The sequence below is a fragment of the Acomys minous genome, assembly GCF_964271855.1.
Source record: "Acomys minous genome assembly, chromosome: 4".
Lineage (NCBI taxonomy): Eukaryota > Metazoa > Chordata > Mammalia > Rodentia > Muridae > Acomys > Acomys minous.
The window spans coordinates 49,020,458-49,037,569 of NC_140486.1; the positions used below are offsets into that span (position 1 = coordinate 49,020,458).

Sequence of the window (17,112 nt, forward strand, 5' to 3'; positions counted from 1 at the left end):
TTTATGGGTAGGGCAAACAAATTCCTTTATATCTTTTTGCTAGTCACTAATAGGTAAAATATAAATTTTCCTTCCTTTGATATATGTTAAAAGGCTATTAACAATCTTTCTGAATCTCTACTTAACAGTATAGTTTGAGGTTTTGGCTTCCGATCTTTATTATTATTTCATATATTTGTACATGTATGCACATGAGAGTATGGTGTATGTTATAAAGTGTATGCACACTGTGTGCAGATGCACATGCTTTTGTGTAGGCCAGAGAAGGGTATCACATGTCTTGCTCTAGAACTCTCTACCTTAGTCCTTCTAAATTCAGTCTCTCACTAAAGCCAGGAACTAGGCTAATAGCAGTAAGCCCCAGGGAATCTCGTTTGCCTCCCCTAGAGCACCTGAGTTACATGCCTAAGCCTACCACATCTAACTTTTTACATGGTTGTGTGAACCAAACTAAAGTCCCATGTTTGCATAGCAAGCACTCTTAACCAGGGAGACATCTATCCAACACCTCATTTTTCGTTTTGTTTGTTTAAGATACAGACTTACTACATAGCCCAGGCTGGTCTTGAACTCTGACTCTCTTGCCTTGAATTCCCTGAGTACTGAGATCATAGGCATTTAACACATACCTAGTAGTACTAAGGAGCTGAGTTAACTTATGTGCTTTACGATTTTTTTATTTTGGTAGCTGGGCGCGGTAATGCACACCTTTAATGTCACCATTTGGGAGGCAGAGGCAGGTGGATCACTGTGAATTCGAGGCCAGCCTGGTCTATAAAGTGAATCCAGAACAGCCAAGGCTACACAGAGAAACCCTGTCTGGGGTGAAAAAAAATTTTTTTATTTTGAATTTTCAGCATTCTAATAGTCTTTATTCCCTGGTTTTTATATTGTCACGGTCTGAACTTCTACTCCTTCTGCCTACAACTCCTAAGGTTACAGGGTTTCTCTGTGTGATTGTCCCAGCTTTCCTGGACTCACTTTGTAGATGAGGCTGGTCTCAAACTCAACACAAAGCTAGCTAACATGTAATTCAAGGAAAAAGTATGGCACCTAATGTGTAGCTTTTTTATTTATTTATTTATTTATTTATTTATTTGAGGTCTCTCTAGTTCTGATTATTTATTTACTTGAGTTTTGTTTTGTTTTGTTTTTTGGAACAAGGTCTCTCTATGTGGTCCTGGCTGCCCTGGAACTCAGGGTATCCTCAAACTTAGAGATCTACCTGCCTCCTAAGTGCTGGGATTAAAGGCATGTGCTACCATGCCTGACTTTATGTACTATTTTAAAGATTTATTTATTTATTTATTATGTATACAGTATTCTGCTTACATGTACTATTTTAAAAATAAAACATATGAGGAAATGAGATGGCTCATCAAGTAAAATCACCTGCTGCCAAGTATGATGACCTGAATTCAACCTCAGTGACCTACAAGGTGACAGGAGAAAACTAACTCCTGAAAGTTGTCCTTTGACTTCCAAACTCATGATGTGGCACAATCACCCACACACATACATATGCACGTGCATGCATACACACACACACACACCAAACATAATAAAAATTAAATTTAAATAACCAATAAATTTATTTATCTTTATTAATTTCTTTAAAAATTTGTTTTGAGATAGGGTCAGTATGTAGCCAAGGCTGGCCTTTGACTCCTGATCCTGTCACTTTAGCCTCCCAGGTGTGCAAGTACAGGGCTGAGCCCCACACCTATCTACACATACATACAGTCAAGGGGGAAAAAAAAAGAAGTAAATGACAGAATTTCACTTTACAGGCCAGAGTGGCCACAGATATACAATAATCTTTCGGCCTCTGTGTCCCAAGTGACAGATTTGTAAGCATGCACTCCAACACTTGGCTCAAATTCCTTCTGTCTTGTTTTTGTGAGACAAAGTCTTGCTATGGAAGCTACACTAGCCTTGAGTTGGAGGCAATCCTCCAGCCTCAGCAGGGTCCCAGGTAATAGGATTATAGGCTTGCGCTGCCACACCCTGCTCTAGATTTCTGTATTTTAGAGACGATAAAAGGCTTTAATTACAGTGCAATGGAAACTGTATAATAAATAATGAGCAGACTGTATGTTATAAAATAATAAGTATATATTATTTTTAGAAAACACTGTGTAAGTGCTTTCTTTTTAAAAATAGTCTACAACTTGAAACTCACGACCTGTGTGCCTCAGCTTCCCTTACACATGTACACCACACCACCTAGTGGAAAGTTTATCTCTCATATATTTAGATCAGCTGTTTGTGTGTATAGGTATTTGTTATTGTTGTTTTGTATTTTTTTGTTTTTTGAGACAGGGTTTCTCTGTGTAGCCTTTACTGTCCTGGACTCACTTTGTAGGCCAGGCTGGCCTTGAACTCATGGTGATCCTCCTGCCTCTGCCTCCCAAGTGCTGGGATTAAAGGCGTGCGCCACCACACCCGGCAGGTATCTCATTTTTATGTGTATCTGTGAGTCACCATATGAACTCTGGGAATTGAACCCAAGTTCTCTGGAAGAACAACCAGTGCTCTTAGATGCTGAGCCATCTCTCCAGCCCTTGAATCAGTTTTTTTTTTTTTTTTAAAAGACAGAATCTCAAAATGTAGCTCTAAGTAGCTTGGAAATCACTATGTAGCCCAGGCTATATAGGCAACAAGGAGGACTAGTATAGGTGTGAGCTACCACATTAGGCCTATCACGGATTTTCTTTCCTTATACTTTAAAAACCAGTAGTTTAGCACAACCTGATATATTTTAGTCTGTGTGTACTCATTTAAAAATAAAATAACTATTTATAATTAAGTAAACATCAATTAAAATGAATAAGTAAACATTAGAGGTTTCTGAATCAGCTCAAATACAGTAAAATTTTGATAAGCTACACTTAACTGCTATATTTTTATGCATCTGATATTTTCCTTGGTAACTAGTTATCTTTACTACCTTAAAAGTATTTGAGTTGAGTAAAAAAAGTATTCATTGCATTCAATCAAGAATTAAAATATAGAATATGAACTTTTAAGGAAAAAAATCATGGGGGGGCACGAGATGACTCAGTGGTTAAGAGCACTGTCTGCTCATCCAGAGGTCCTGAGTTCAATTCCCAGCAACCACATGGTGGTTCACAACCATCTGTAATGTGATCTGATGCCCTCTTCTACAGATAAAGCACTTATACACAATAAATAAATCTTTTTTTTTTTAAATCACAGAGACTGTACATTTGGGGTGTCAAATATTCCTGAAATAATCATGTACGACATCTTAGAGAGACTTAATTTTTATTGTTGTTGTGAGACAGGGTCTCTTCACATAGATCAGTCTGGGTCTCTGCCTCCCAGGTGCTAGAATTAAAGGCATGTGCCATAATTCCTGATGAGATCTACTTTTAAAGAAAAAATAAGTAAGAGTACCCGCTGCTTCTAGCAATGCTTCCAGCCTCGCTTGGGTCTCTGGATCCACTGTACGTAAATCTGCTCCTTCTGCTGTACTTGATAAGAATATCTCTGATGTTTTAAGGACTGGATTATCCAAATCTTCTTGGTCCAAAATAAATGATTCAACCTGTTGACGAATTAAAGACAGAATAATGATGAAACTGATGCCAGAATGATCACAATAACTATAATCTAAGTCAGTATTAGTTGAAATGTAATCATAACCAGATTATTATATAAACATGAGCTATGAGAATAGAACTTTGAGGGAGCATTCTCTGTTAATCTTCAAGCATGATGACAGGTATAATGCAGACAAATTAATTTTCTTGGAGAGCACTGTATCTTTATATTCCTAGCACAGAGCATAAAAATCCATATACACAAAAAAATTAAATAAAAAATTTTTTAAAGATCCATATACGCAGCCAGGCATGGTAGCGCACACTTTTAATCCCAGCACTCAGGGGGCAGAGGCAGAGGCAGGCAGATCGCTGTGAGTTCAAGGCCAGCCTGGCCTCCAAAGTGACTAGGACAGCCAAGGCTACACAGAGAAACCATGTCTCAAAAAGACCCCCCCCCAAAAAAGTTTTTGTTTGTTTGTTGTTTTTTGTTTTTGTTTTCCATATACACATGTGTTTTTTATTTAGTATATGCACATAACCTCTTAGGAAGCTGTACTCAGAACTACATAGCAAACTAACAATCACACACAAACACATACAGCTAGGCCTCCTGATGCAGGCCTGCAATACTAGCTGCTCAACAATGCGAGGCAAGAATATCAAAGTGCAAGGCTTACCTAGGCAACTTAGTAGTCCCTTGTCCTAAGTTAACACAAAAATGGCTAAGTGGGCCAGTGCCTGAGAGTAAAAGTACTTGCTGTCAAGCCTCATGATCTGAATTTGATCATGGGAACCCACATTGTACAAGAGAATTGAATCCTCAGAATATCTACATTGACACCCATATGTGTGGGCGTACACACGCGCACACGCACACACACAATAGCATGCAAACACATACTATATAAACTTTTAAAAATTTATCACTCAAGAGATTGAAGTAGGAAGATTATAGAACCAGTTGGTATAGAAATCTTGCCTCAAAAAAGGGCTGGAGAGATGGCTCAGCGGTCAAGAGCTCCTGAGTTCATCTCCCAGCACCCACATGGTGGCTCGTAACCATCTATAATGAGATCTGGTGCCTCATGTGCAGGCATACATGTATATATAATAAATAAATATTTTTTAAATGAAGAAAAAACCTAGCTCTATCATTAACTGACTATAACTCTGTGTATGTTATATTTCGTGTTTGTTTCTTCATATCCAAATTGGGAATGATATAATTTTCCTTATATATTTATTTTTAGAATGTATAAGCAAGCCTTTTAGTTTAGTGGACAATGAGCACTCAGCATATTATAACTATTACTAAGATTCTAGAAGCCAAATCAGTGAAAGCATATATACCAGGATGTTCATAGCCTGATGTTCAGAACTACAGCAATTTGGTTTGGCTCAAATATAAAGAACAAATGGAGGTCAGTGAGAATTAGGCTAGAAAGATAACAAAAGCAAATTCCTAAATAATCTTGTATGCTATTAAAACTTTCTTTTTTTGAGGATCTACTTTATAGGCCAAGCTAGCAGCAATCCTATTACCTCAGCCTCCACAGACGTAAGTCACCACAGCCAGCAGAAATGAGTAACACTTTGGTAAGAGAACATACTCCTGATAGCAGGGTAAAGAGCTGGAGGGGCTGGAGAGACGGCTCAGTGGTTGGGGTCACTGACTGCTCTTCCAGAGGATCGGGGTTCAAATCCCAGAACCCACATGGCAGCTCACAACTGTCTGTAACTCAAAGACCTGACACCCTCACATAGACATACAGGCAAAACACCAATGCACATAAAATAAAGATAGATAAAAATTTTTTTTAAAAAGAAAGAACTAGAGATACAAGATCAGAGGCAGACAGACAACAATTGTATAGATGAAAAAGTTCCATTTACAGCAGAAGTGAGAACACAGAAAAGGAAGGAGTCACATGTCTACAGTGAGAAGTAACAGCAGGGTGAGCTATGAGGTCTGACTAGTTACTAGTTTTAGGGTAACGCTACTTACAAAAATGATGAGACTGAGTATTTAGTTCCATGCATGCTAGCCTAGGATTACGCCCAAAGCCATGGATTTAATGTCCAGCAACACACACACACACACACACACACACACACACACACACACACACACGAAGAAAGGTTGAGGTGGACAGAAGGAAATGGTTATTTCAGTTTAGAATTGGAGAGCCTGAGATATTTACAGAAAACAAACAATAGATAGTTGAAGGTCTCTTTAAAAAATCTGGGAATGGTAGTACAAGCCTGTAATTCCAACACAAGAAAGGTTAAGGTATGAGAGTGTGAAACTAGCCTGGACTACATAGGGAATACTAAGCCAGCCACGGACTACACAGAAAATGTTTAAATAGCTTAAAGGGGTGAAGAGGAGGTATCAGGCTGCTGATGTAGCTCGGTTTTTAAAAGTAGTCAAGTTGCCAGGCATGGCAGTGCACACTTCTAATCCCAGCACTCGGGAGGCAGAGACAAGCAGATCTGTGAGTTTGAGGCCAGCCTGGTCTACAAAGTGAGTCCAAGACAGCCAAGGCTACACAGAGAGACCCTGTCTCGAAAAACAAAGTAGTCAAATACACTAATCAACAGGCCAAAAATATCCAGCAACACCCTCACCCCTCTGAAAAATTACTTAAGATCAAGAGAAGAGGGAAGCCACCTGGATATAATGGAGAATGTTCTTACCAGAGGGACTTGAAAATGGCAAAGGCTTAGAGGTAGGACATGCTGGTATAGTATATAAGACATTAGCCAGCCCTGAGGAGGCAGAGGCCAGCAAGTCTGAGGCCAGTCTGGACTACAGAGCTAGTTCCAGGCCTGTCTCGCAAAAATAAATACACAAAAAAATAAAAATAAGATAATAATAAAAACAACAACAACAATAACAAATCCTCTTTTTAAAAAGACAGAAAAGAGTTTTTTCGTCCTCTAAAGCTTAGCATAAAGCTTAACAAATAGTAGACTCTAAATAAGTAAATCTACTCCAAAATACCAATCAGGCTAGGCCTGGTGGTATAATCCTGTAATCCCAGCTACTTAGAAGGTAGAGGCAAGAAGTTCAAAGCCTGTTAGAACTGAGTTCAAGGCCAGTCTGTGCAATTTATTGAGACTCTTTTTTTTTTTTTTAAACTGAGACTCTTAATCACAAAAAATAAAAAGAGGACTGAAATCCTTAGCACTATAAAGAAAAAGACAAAAAGCTGGGAGCCAGGCACTGTCATTCATGCCAGTACTCCCAACACTTGGAAAACTAAAGTAGGATTGCTCTCAGTTCCAGGGTAGCCTGGACTGCACACAATGAGTTATAAACCAGCCTTGATTATACTACAGTATGAGATGATATCTAAAAGAAAAAGGAGGAGGAAGGGGAGGAGGAGAAAAAGACTGGGAATACAGCTCAGCCACAGAGCACTCTCCTGGGATGTCCAAGACAACAGGTTTCAATCCTGTTGGGTGGATAAATGAATGGATGAACAATTAACCAGCCAGAATTCACTTTATTTTATTTTATTTTTGGCTAGTGTAGGGGACGGGGGTACACATGCCCCACAGTAGGCAAATGCAGGTCAGAAGACAGCTTATGGGAATCGTTCTCTTTTCCCACTACACAGGTTTGAGGGACTGACTCAGGTCATCAAGTTTGATGGCAAGCACTTTACCAGAGTCTTAAATAAGTTATCAAGGACTAAACTCTCTGAAAGACCTTTTGTTTTCTTCTTGCAGTACTTAGAATAGATCCTTGGGCCTTGACAGGGTAAGAAAGTACTCTACCACTAAGCTATAATCACTAACTTTTGTCTTGTTTTAGCTCGAGACATGTGTAACTCACTATCTACCTAAGAACCACCTTACATTTCTCACCCTCCTCCCACTACTCCCAAGTGCTGAGATTACAGGTGTACACCAGCAAGTCTAGGTTATGTGGAGATCACACCAGGGATCCATCCACACTAGGTTAGCATTTTACCAAATGACCTACAGCCTCAGCTGCTAAGAAGAGGGGAAAGACACCCTTCCTGCTCAGGCACCCTACACTTGTTTATTGAGACAAGGTCTCTCACTAAGGACCTGGAATAGCCAGTTAGGTTAGGCTAGACTAGGCTGGCTAGCCAGCAAGCTCCGGGGAATTGACCTGTCTCGGCCTCTCCAGGATGGAATTACAAACACACACTACCACTCCTAGCTTTGGGGGATCTAACTCACTTTATCAACTTAACTGTCTCCCCAGCCATCCTCATCCTTTAATTCCTGAATACACAGGTCAGGCTGGCCTGGGCACCCCAAGATAGCTTCCCTGTCTTCTGAGACACAAGCAGAGACCTTTAGAGTCCTTTCATTTTTATTTTTCTTTCTTTTGAGATAGGATCCATTGTAGCTCAGGTTGTCTTTTAACTCTTAACTCAGTATTCACTGAGAACAATCTTCAACTTCTGCCTCTACCTCCCAAATACTAGAATTGTAGCCTTGCACTACCAAGCTTGGTTTTATGCTGTATTGGAATAAAACCTAGATTGTCCTGTTATATTAATCAAGCATTCTACCAACTGAGCTACATTCCCAGCCTGGAACTATGAGAATTTTATTATGAAAGATGAGTTCAGGAAGAAGTCCTACCCACTAAACAGTTTCTTCTGTAAAGAATGAGTAAACAGTAGGACTAGAAAGGTGGCTTAGTGGTTGAGAGTACATACTACTCTTGCAAAGAACCAGAGTTCTATTCCTAGCACCCGCCTCTATCTCTGCTCCACCAGACGATGCCTCTGGCCTCCACTCGTACACTCACACACAGCTCTACATAGACACATAATTAGAATAGGAGCTGAAATATTTGTTCACCTATGTTCACAGCAGAATTACAACCACCAAAAGCTGGGCATGGTGGTATATCCCTATAATTCCATTCTGGAGGCTGAAGAAGGAAGATCAAGAGTTCAAAACCAGGCATGGTGACTTTAATCCCAGCACTGGGGAGGCAGAGGATCTTTGAATTTGAGGTGGGCCTGGTTTACATAAAATAGAGTTCCAGGACAACTAGGGCTAAATAGAGAGACCATGGTTTTGGGAGGGGGGTTGTTTGTTTGTTTATTTTTAAGTTCAAAGCCAGCATAACCCTGTACTTCCTCCAAGACTACAGAGTGGGTGACTATTTCAAGGTCATCTTAAACTGGCTTGGGCCTCCCTCAAAAACACACACACAAGAGAAAGGAAGAAAGGAACTAAGGGAAAGAGGGGAAAGGGAAAGGCACCTGTAATCCCAGCATTTAGGAATTAATGGCACAAAGATCCTGAATTCTAGGCCAAGCTGGGCTGTACTCTGTGTGATACTGTGTTTCAAAAAAGTGGAAAGGGTGCAACAAAGATGGCTGTGCAGATAAAAGCACTATCATGCAATCCAACAGCCTGCATCGGGGCTCCCCAGGTGGGAGGAGACCCTACTTCCAACCGCTGCCCTCTGACCTCCACATTTAGGCAATGGGTCATGCACTTCCTTGCTCACCCCTCTTCCTCTCCCTCCCTTTCCCCCTCCACACACACACACTCTCACATACACACAATTTTTAAAAGAAACATTAAAAAATGGAAAAAAGGAGCTTATTACTTTTCCTTTATTAGATTTATGAACTACATGTTATTTGTTTAAAGATGCTCTTTAAGGGGCCGGAGAGATGGCTGAGTGGTTAGGAGCACTGGCTGCTCTTCCAGAGGTCCTGAGTTCAATTCCCAGCACCCACATGGCAGCTCACAACTGTCTTAAATCCAGCTCCAGAGGATCTGACCGCATCTCGCAGACATACATGCAGCTAAAAAAACCAATGAAAATAAATAAACTTTTTTTTTTTTTAAAAAGATGCTCTTTAAAAAAATCAAAAACCGTTTTGAAAACAAAACTCTCATACTTCAAGTTTCACAATAAGGTCTTCTTCCACTCACACTAAGCAATTCTGCACTGCTCTAAATTCATAACCCATATATATGTTGTCTTACTGCTTTGATATTGAAGTATATAACAGTTACAGTAATAGTGCATAGCCTTTTTTTCACTTAACATTTCTGATATCTCCAAATTTTACATACTAGATGAGTTTTCTTTTGGGGGGGGGCGTTTGAGTGAGACAGGGTTTCTCTGTGTAGTCTTGGCTGCCCTGGACTCACTTTGTAGACAAGGCTGGCCTTGAACTCTGCCTCTAGGGTGCTGGGATTAAAGGCAGACTTGGCTCAAGTTTTCTTATTTTATCACTGACAAAAACCCTTATCTTCTGTCTTGAATAAATTAAAGGTCCCCATAACAATTTTTGTATGTTTACTTTAATAAAAACTAGGTAAAGTTTTTGAAAATATTTTAAGTAAAAGTTTTTAATACTTTATTTTTACTTTATGTGCAGTGGTGTTTAGCCTGCATGTATGTCTGTGGGAGGGTGTTATCTATAGACTGTTTTGAGCTGCCATGTGGGTGCTGGGAATTGAACTCAAGCCCTATGAAAGAAAAGACAGTTCTCTTAACCTCTGAGCCATCTCCCCAGCCCCAAGTTAATTTTTTTTAACTGATAAACTTACTTTAGAAAATTTAGGACATTTCTGATAATTTTACATTAAACTTCTCAGTACTTTCTGTTTGTCTCTTGTTCAAATTATGTGTAAGCTGTGAGATGCTATTAAAAGCAGTGAGTCACCTTGTACCTAAAGTTTGAATGCGTAGTATTCATGACAGAACTGTCATCCCTGTCAAGAGTGGCCTCTAAACCAGTGATTCTCAACCAAGAGTGACTTTGTTCCCAGGGGGCATCATATGAATGTCTGAAGAACTTGGGTCTATCTCAATTAGGTGGTTTCCACTGGCATCTAGTGGATAGATACAGATGCCCTCCCAACAAAGAATTGTCTGGCTCAAAATGCCAGCGCATGCTACTGAAAAACCCTGCTCTGTAATATATAACATAACTATAAAAGAAATTAACTAGGTCTCTTGTCACTGGATGAAAAACCAACTCTGTGCTTCTGACTCTTAACTTCAGACCTACCTCTCCAGCTTGTGCTTTTGAATCTAAAAGTAATTTTCAGAGAAAGAGGAAAAAAAAATCCCTATGTAGCTTCTGCTATAATTTTCAGGACCATATTCAATATCTTTGTGCTTTTACATAATTGCAAATATGGCACATACTTTAAAGAACCTATCAATCTAATATAAGTTTATTAAAAGAAAAAGATTATTGGCTACCTTGAAGAATGAGAGCTGAGGTGGGAAAAACTTTTACTTTCTATAGTATCTTTTTCTATCTACACTGTTGAATTGTTCTTCATGAGCCTAGTTTTATAATAATTTTTATCTTTGTCCCCTGTAATGGAGATTAAACCCAGAGATTCATACATATTAGACAAGAATTCTATCCTATCATTGAGCTATACCCTAAGCCCCATAACTTTGTAGTAATCCATACACCTCCAATAGGGTTTCCCTATGTAGCCCTGGCTGGACTGAAACTCATGTATGGTGTATAGACCAGGCTGACTTTGAACTCAGAAATTTGTCTGCCTGGGATTAAAGGTGCATGTGTGTACCACCACACCCAGCATTTTTATAATTTTAAAAGATGTCACATATTATTCACATATAGTATATATGGAGACTCATGATAGAAAATTTTAAAAATTGCCAATCTAAAAAAGTCCTTTAGGAGGTGGGCATGGTGGCGCACGCCTTTAACCTCAGCACTTAGGAGAGTGGCAGGCGGATAACTGTGAGTTTGAGGTCAGCCTGATCTACGAAGCGAGTTCAGGACAGCCAAGATAACAAAGAGGAACCCTGTCTTGAAAAATCTAAAACAGGGGCTGGAGAGATGGCTCAGAGGGTTAAGAGCACTGACTGCTTTTCCAGAAGTCCTGAGTTCAATTCCCAGAAACCAGATGGTAGCTCATATCCATCTATAATGAGATCTGGTGCTCTCTTCTGGCGGGCATACATGCAGCCAGGATGTTGTATACATAATAAATAAACAAAACTTTAAAAAGAAAAGACCAAAAGCAAAAAAATGAAACAAAAAGTCCTTTAGGAATTTTTTTTTTCTTTTAACCTGCTGAAAGGGGAAAGGTATCACTTTAAAATCCATACTTAAAAACTGGTTTGTAGCCAGGCAGTGGTGGTGCATGCCTTTAATTCCAACACAAACAAACAAACAAAACTGGTTTGTAGACCTGGAGAAATTGCTCAGCGGTTAAGAGCACAGACTGCTCTTCCAGAGGACTAGGGTTCAAATCCCAGTACCCACATGGAAGCTCCCAACTGTCTCTAACTACAAAAACTGACACCCTCACACAGACATAATACATGCAGATAAAACACCAATGTACATTAAAAAAACAAAACTGGTTTGTAACTGGGAATAGTGCTGCACGCCTTTGATCTCAGCAGGCAGAGGCAGAGGGAGATCTCTGTTACATTTAAGGCCAGCCTAGTCTATATAGCGAGTGCCAGGACAGCCAGAGCTACATACTGAGACCTGTCTCAAACAAACAAATGGTTTGTAAGCTGGAAAGGTACTTCAGTGGTTAAGAAGACTGACTTCTCTTCTAGAGATCTGGGTAATTCCCAGAACCTACATGGTAGTCCACAACTATCTGTAACTCCAGTCCTAAGGAGGTCTGACATCCTCATCTGGCCTCTGTACTGGTTTGTAAGGAGAAATGGCTCAGTGGTTAAGAGCACAGAATAATATTACAGAAGACTTGAGTTAAATCCCAGCACCCACACTGGACAGCTTACAACTAAGCTGTCTTACAGCTCTAGGGATTCTAACATACACACATACACATGGCACACAGACATACACATATACATTTAAATAAAAAGAAATCTTTAAAAAATAATTTACACTAAGTTATATGGGTTTTGTTTTGAGACAGGTTCTCATGTAGCTCAGGCTGGCCCTGCTATGAAACTGAGGATGGCCTTTAACTCATGACACATTCTCTCAACTCACTGGATTATAGTTGTGGGCCTAGCTCTCTAAGAAATTTTTAACCTGAGCCAGGCGTAGTGGTGGCATGCCTATAATCCCAACACTCAGAAGGCAAAGGCAGGTGGATCCCTGTGAGTTCAAGGCCAGCTTGGTCTACAAAGCGAGTCTAGGATAACCAAGGCTACACAAAGAAACCCTGTCTTCGGGGGTGGGGGAGGGTGGAGAAAAGAAAAATTTAACCTGACCTCTATTATGCAATGCAAGTTCTGACTCCTCTAGTCAGTGACTTACATGGATAAGGAAGAGACTCAATAGCCCTGAAGAAATACAAAACACACACACACACACACACACACACACACACACACACACACACACACATGTTTAAAACCATACACAATAGTTGGATCTGGGGGCATCAGCCTATTAACATTGAGGTTGATGCAGAAATATCACAAGTTTTAAGTCCAGTGGGGTGGCATGTGCCACCCCTTAATCCCAGTACTGAGAAGCAGAGGTAGGTGGATCTCTATTCATCTCAGGATAGCCAGGGCTTCTCAGAGAGACTGTCTTAAACAAAGAAAGGTTTAATCCTTATCTGAGCTAAAAAGCAAGTTCAAGGTTAGCCTGAGCAATTTAGTAAGCCCCTATCTCAAATCTTACAAAGTAAAAAAGTGCTAGAGATGTAGTTAACCAGCAAGAGACATTACTAGGTCTCTTCCTTCTCCTGCCACACGTGGAGAAGAAGAGAACCTCCTCTCCCAAACTATGTAACAACTAACTCGTCTCTAGGGATCTAGTTACCGGCTCTAAAATAATGTAGGAAATATGAACATGAAGATTTTGTTAAGATTCAAATACTTTACAGGTAAGTATTTTTCTGAGAATATTCCTTGTTATCCCTTCCAGAATAACAGGAAAAGACAGCTCATGAAAAAGAAAACAGAAAAACTAAATAACTTCTTTAAACAAAATAATTCATTTCATTCAAAGAGACAGACTATATATCCTACTACTCTTTGTTGTTATTGTTTTTGTTTTGTTTGTTTTGGTTTTTCAATACAGGGTTTTTCTGTGTAGCCTTGTCTGTCCTGGACTCACTTTGTAGTCCAGGCTGGCCTCGAACTCACAGCGATGTGCCTGCCTCTGCATCCTGAGCCCTGGGATTAAAGGCGTGCGCCACCACACCTGGCTTATCCTACTACTCTTAATGACATATTTCAGGAATTTCTTTTATGAAAGGAAAAAAGCCACAAAAACAGCTTTTCCTTCTCTAAAGTTAAGAATCTGCGTGCACATCAAACTTTACACTCTTCCCCCAAAAAACCTTGTAGCTCAGAGATCTTCCAAAACTAAAGTTTTGTTGTTTTGGTTATTTGCTTTTTTTTTTTTTTTAAAAGAAAGAGAAAGGAAGGGAAGAAGGCTAGCTAGCCAAGCCAAATGGTGGTGGCCCACACAGAAGACTGCCTAGCACACACAAGTCCAGTCTGGCCCACAAAGTGCAACCCTGTCCAAAAAATAAAAATAAAAAAAAATCTAAATACATATACTCAATACTTAAATTCATTTTGGGGGCACAGAATGTATTAAATAAACAGAAGAATAAGAATAGGTGTTCTGAGCTGGGTGTGGTGGCACATGCGTTTAATCCCAGCACTTGGGTGGCAGCGGCAGGTGGATCTCTGTGAGTTCAAGGCCAGCCTGGTCTACAAAGTGAGTGCAGGACAGCCAAGGGTACAGAGAGAAAACCCTATCTCAAAAAAACCAAAAAACCAAAATAACAAAAAAAAAAAAAAGAAAGAAAGAAAGAAAGAAAAAGAATAGGTCTTCTAAGGTTGGGAAGATGGCTCATGGTTAAGAGCACTGACTGCTCTTGCAAAGGACCCAAGTTCAACTCCTAGCACCCACATGACGGATCACATCAGCTGTAAATCCAGTTTCAGGGGACATGACACCCTTTTCTGGACTCCATGGGCACCAAACACTAAAGTGGTATACATACATATAGGCAAAACACCATTATATACAAAACCAAAAAATGCTTAAAATATGAAGCTGGCATGGTGGCTCATGTACTCAATCCCAGTACTTGAAAGGCAGAGAAGCAGGCTTTTTGATCTCTGAGTTCCAGACCATCCAGGGCTATCCAGTAAGACCTTATCTCCAAAAAAAAAAAAAAAGAGCCAGGCGTGGTGGCGCACGCCTTTAATCCCAGCACTTGGGAGGCAGAGGCAGGTGGATCGCTGTGAGTTCGAGGCCTGCCTGGACTACAAAATGAGTCCAGGACAGTCAAGGCTACACAGAGAAACCCTGTCTCGAAAAACCAAAAGAAAGAAAAGAAAAAGTATGGATTGTACCCATAGCTTTAACATCTTGTGTGAATTTAACTTTACAAGTTCGCTAGTACTTTTATCTGTAAAGAAATTTAAACACGACTCATATAAAAGCAAATCAGTAACCTCTAATCTCACCGATGCCAATTATGTCAAAGTGACCTTAAAAATAATGAAGACTGTCTTCCCATAACATTTAGAATAAAGCCAACCTTTCAGATTCTCCCTTACAAGTTACAAAGAAAACAAATCTTTAGAATTTGAAGTTAGCCACCACTTTAATTCCTAGGCTAAGCATCCATGTGTTCTGAATTCAGCTCTCATCAAATTTCACTGAAAGGATAAAAGCCTTCCACAAACCCAAAAGCAAGGGAGTTACAGGCTCTCCCAACCAGCCAAGTAAAACTCCTCCCTCATCTTGGCTTAGAATTTATTTTCTTACAGTGAAATTCAAAAATATGGAGTGGATAACATACACAGCTTTTTTCCTAAGTGAAATGTTGAATCCAAACAAATTCCTGTTCAGATCTAGGGAAAACAGTGCTGTTAACTGTACTCTGTAATAATTTCTCCTTATTCCTCTCAGATGCACAAGCCAGGATCATTAGTACACAGAAATTCCTGTACTTTAACACCAAGACCAGAGGTTAAAGTCACAAGGGATGAACCAGGCATGCTAGGACCAACAAAATACTTAGCTAGGCATGGTGGTGCACACTTGGAATCCAGCACTCACTAAGGCAAACGGAAGATCAGAAAGCTCAGCCAGCCTGGTCTACACAACAACTCACAGGCTAACATATCAGTAATTAAAGCTTTCAATAAAGCATAGCCAAATTAAAAAGAAAAGTAATCCTGAGCACTTAAAACATCACAACAGTTCTCCATCCTGACCACTGCCAAAGAAAATAATAGTTATCTTGTAAATGCATATGTATGTGAGTATGGCTGCACATATCTACAACTGTGTATGTTTATGGCACCTTCTCCCTAAGAGACCGAAAGACAGAATCTATCACCCTAAATCGCTCACACCTGAAATGTGCACATGTGCTAAAAAGAAAAGCCAGAGTTCAACTCGTGTCTTCACAAAAAAAGAGTGTCTGGAGGATGCCTCTCCCTCTCCCGGGCTAAAAACCTCAGTGTTCACGATCCAGCTATTCCGAAGCTCACAGATGCCTTGGAACTTCCTTTTCCTGTCTAACTCCACAAAACGTCCCAAAGCCAGTCACGTGATTTTTTTTCCCCCTCAGAGTAAAAGCTGAGAACTTAATACTCACTCACCTGCCTCAAACTAAAAAGTGAGTAAGGAACGCTCTACTTGTTTGCCCAGGCAAAGCAACACCTAAGGCAGAGGCGGAAGCGCAGACAGGCTTTTGGAGAAGCCCGTGTCTGCCAGTTTCTCAGGCTCCCTCAGTACCAAGGGCAGGGACTCTGGCTAGCAAGACCCCGCCCTCCCCCATCTCCAGCCCGGGGTGGGCGGGAGGTAGCCTGCGGAGTCCGGGTTCCCGCGCGAAGCTCGCAGACCAAAGAACTCCCTATTGTGGGTCTACAGACGGCGACCAGAAGCCCGTCCCGCTCCTGACGCGCGCCGAAGAGCAAACCCAGCGCTCACTAGGCCCGCACCGCTGCCACCGCTGCCCTGGCAGGCGACTTGCTGTCAGAGAACACTGCACCCGGGGGAGACGGGAGGGATGGACCAGCCGGGTGCTGCTGGCCCAAAAGAATTCGCGTCTCCCGCAATGTTAAAGAGACAAGAGTCCTGGGGAGCTATACCTCGGACACCTCGTCCTCGTCGCTCCCGGAGGCAGCACCTCCGCCGCCCGTCCTCAGCACGGCAGCCGCCAACTTGAAATCCAGCGCAGCGTCCCCTCCGGCCGCGCTGCCGCCGGCGCCGGCGCCGCCACCGACTCCCGGAGCGGGCCCAGCCTCCCCAAAGAGCCTCACGGTGCGGATTCCCAGCCCGACCCCTCCCGGCGGAGGCGGCTCCGAGGCCCCAGCTGGGGCGGATCGCGGAGCTACGGAGTCCAAATCCTCCTCAAAGGAGGTGCTGCCGCCCCCGCTGTCCGTCAGCATGGTTCTCACGCGGAGCCGGAGACACCGCCGCGGCTGATCCCGGGAAGGTGAGGAGCAAAGCAGGAGGAAGAAGCTTCTCCTTCTTTTTCCCCCCCCTCCCACCCCGTCCCAGCAGCGCCACTAACTTCTCACTGCCTAACCTGCTGCCTCCCGCCCCTTAGACTCATC

General features: G+C 41.4%; 1 protein-coding gene across 9 annotated transcripts in view; it reads right to left on the minus strand.

Annotated features, from left to right (window-relative positions):
* The window catches only part of LOC311596681 (ankyrin repeat and KH domain-containing protein 1), a 112,335-nt gene that overhangs the window by 94,763 nt on the left and 460 nt on the right, over nucleotides 1–17,112 (minus strand). For 3 of the 9 annotated variants that reach the window (XM_084780364.1, XM_084780366.1, XM_084780367.1), the window contains exons 1-2: nucleotides 16,645–17,093; nucleotides 3,421–3,571 (exon numbers count right to left, since the gene is read on the minus strand). In XM_084780364.1, the coding sequence (XP_084636490.1) occupies nucleotides 3,421–3,571; nucleotides 16,645–16,944 (451 nt within the window). In that variant the 5' untranslated portion in view covers nucleotides 16,945–17,093. Of the gene's footprint in view, nucleotides 1–3,420; nucleotides 3,572–16,644; nucleotides 17,095–17,112 lie in introns of those variants that run through there. The other 6 variants (XM_084780365.1, XM_084780363.1, XM_084780369.1 and 3 more) reach the window with 5 other exon arrangements.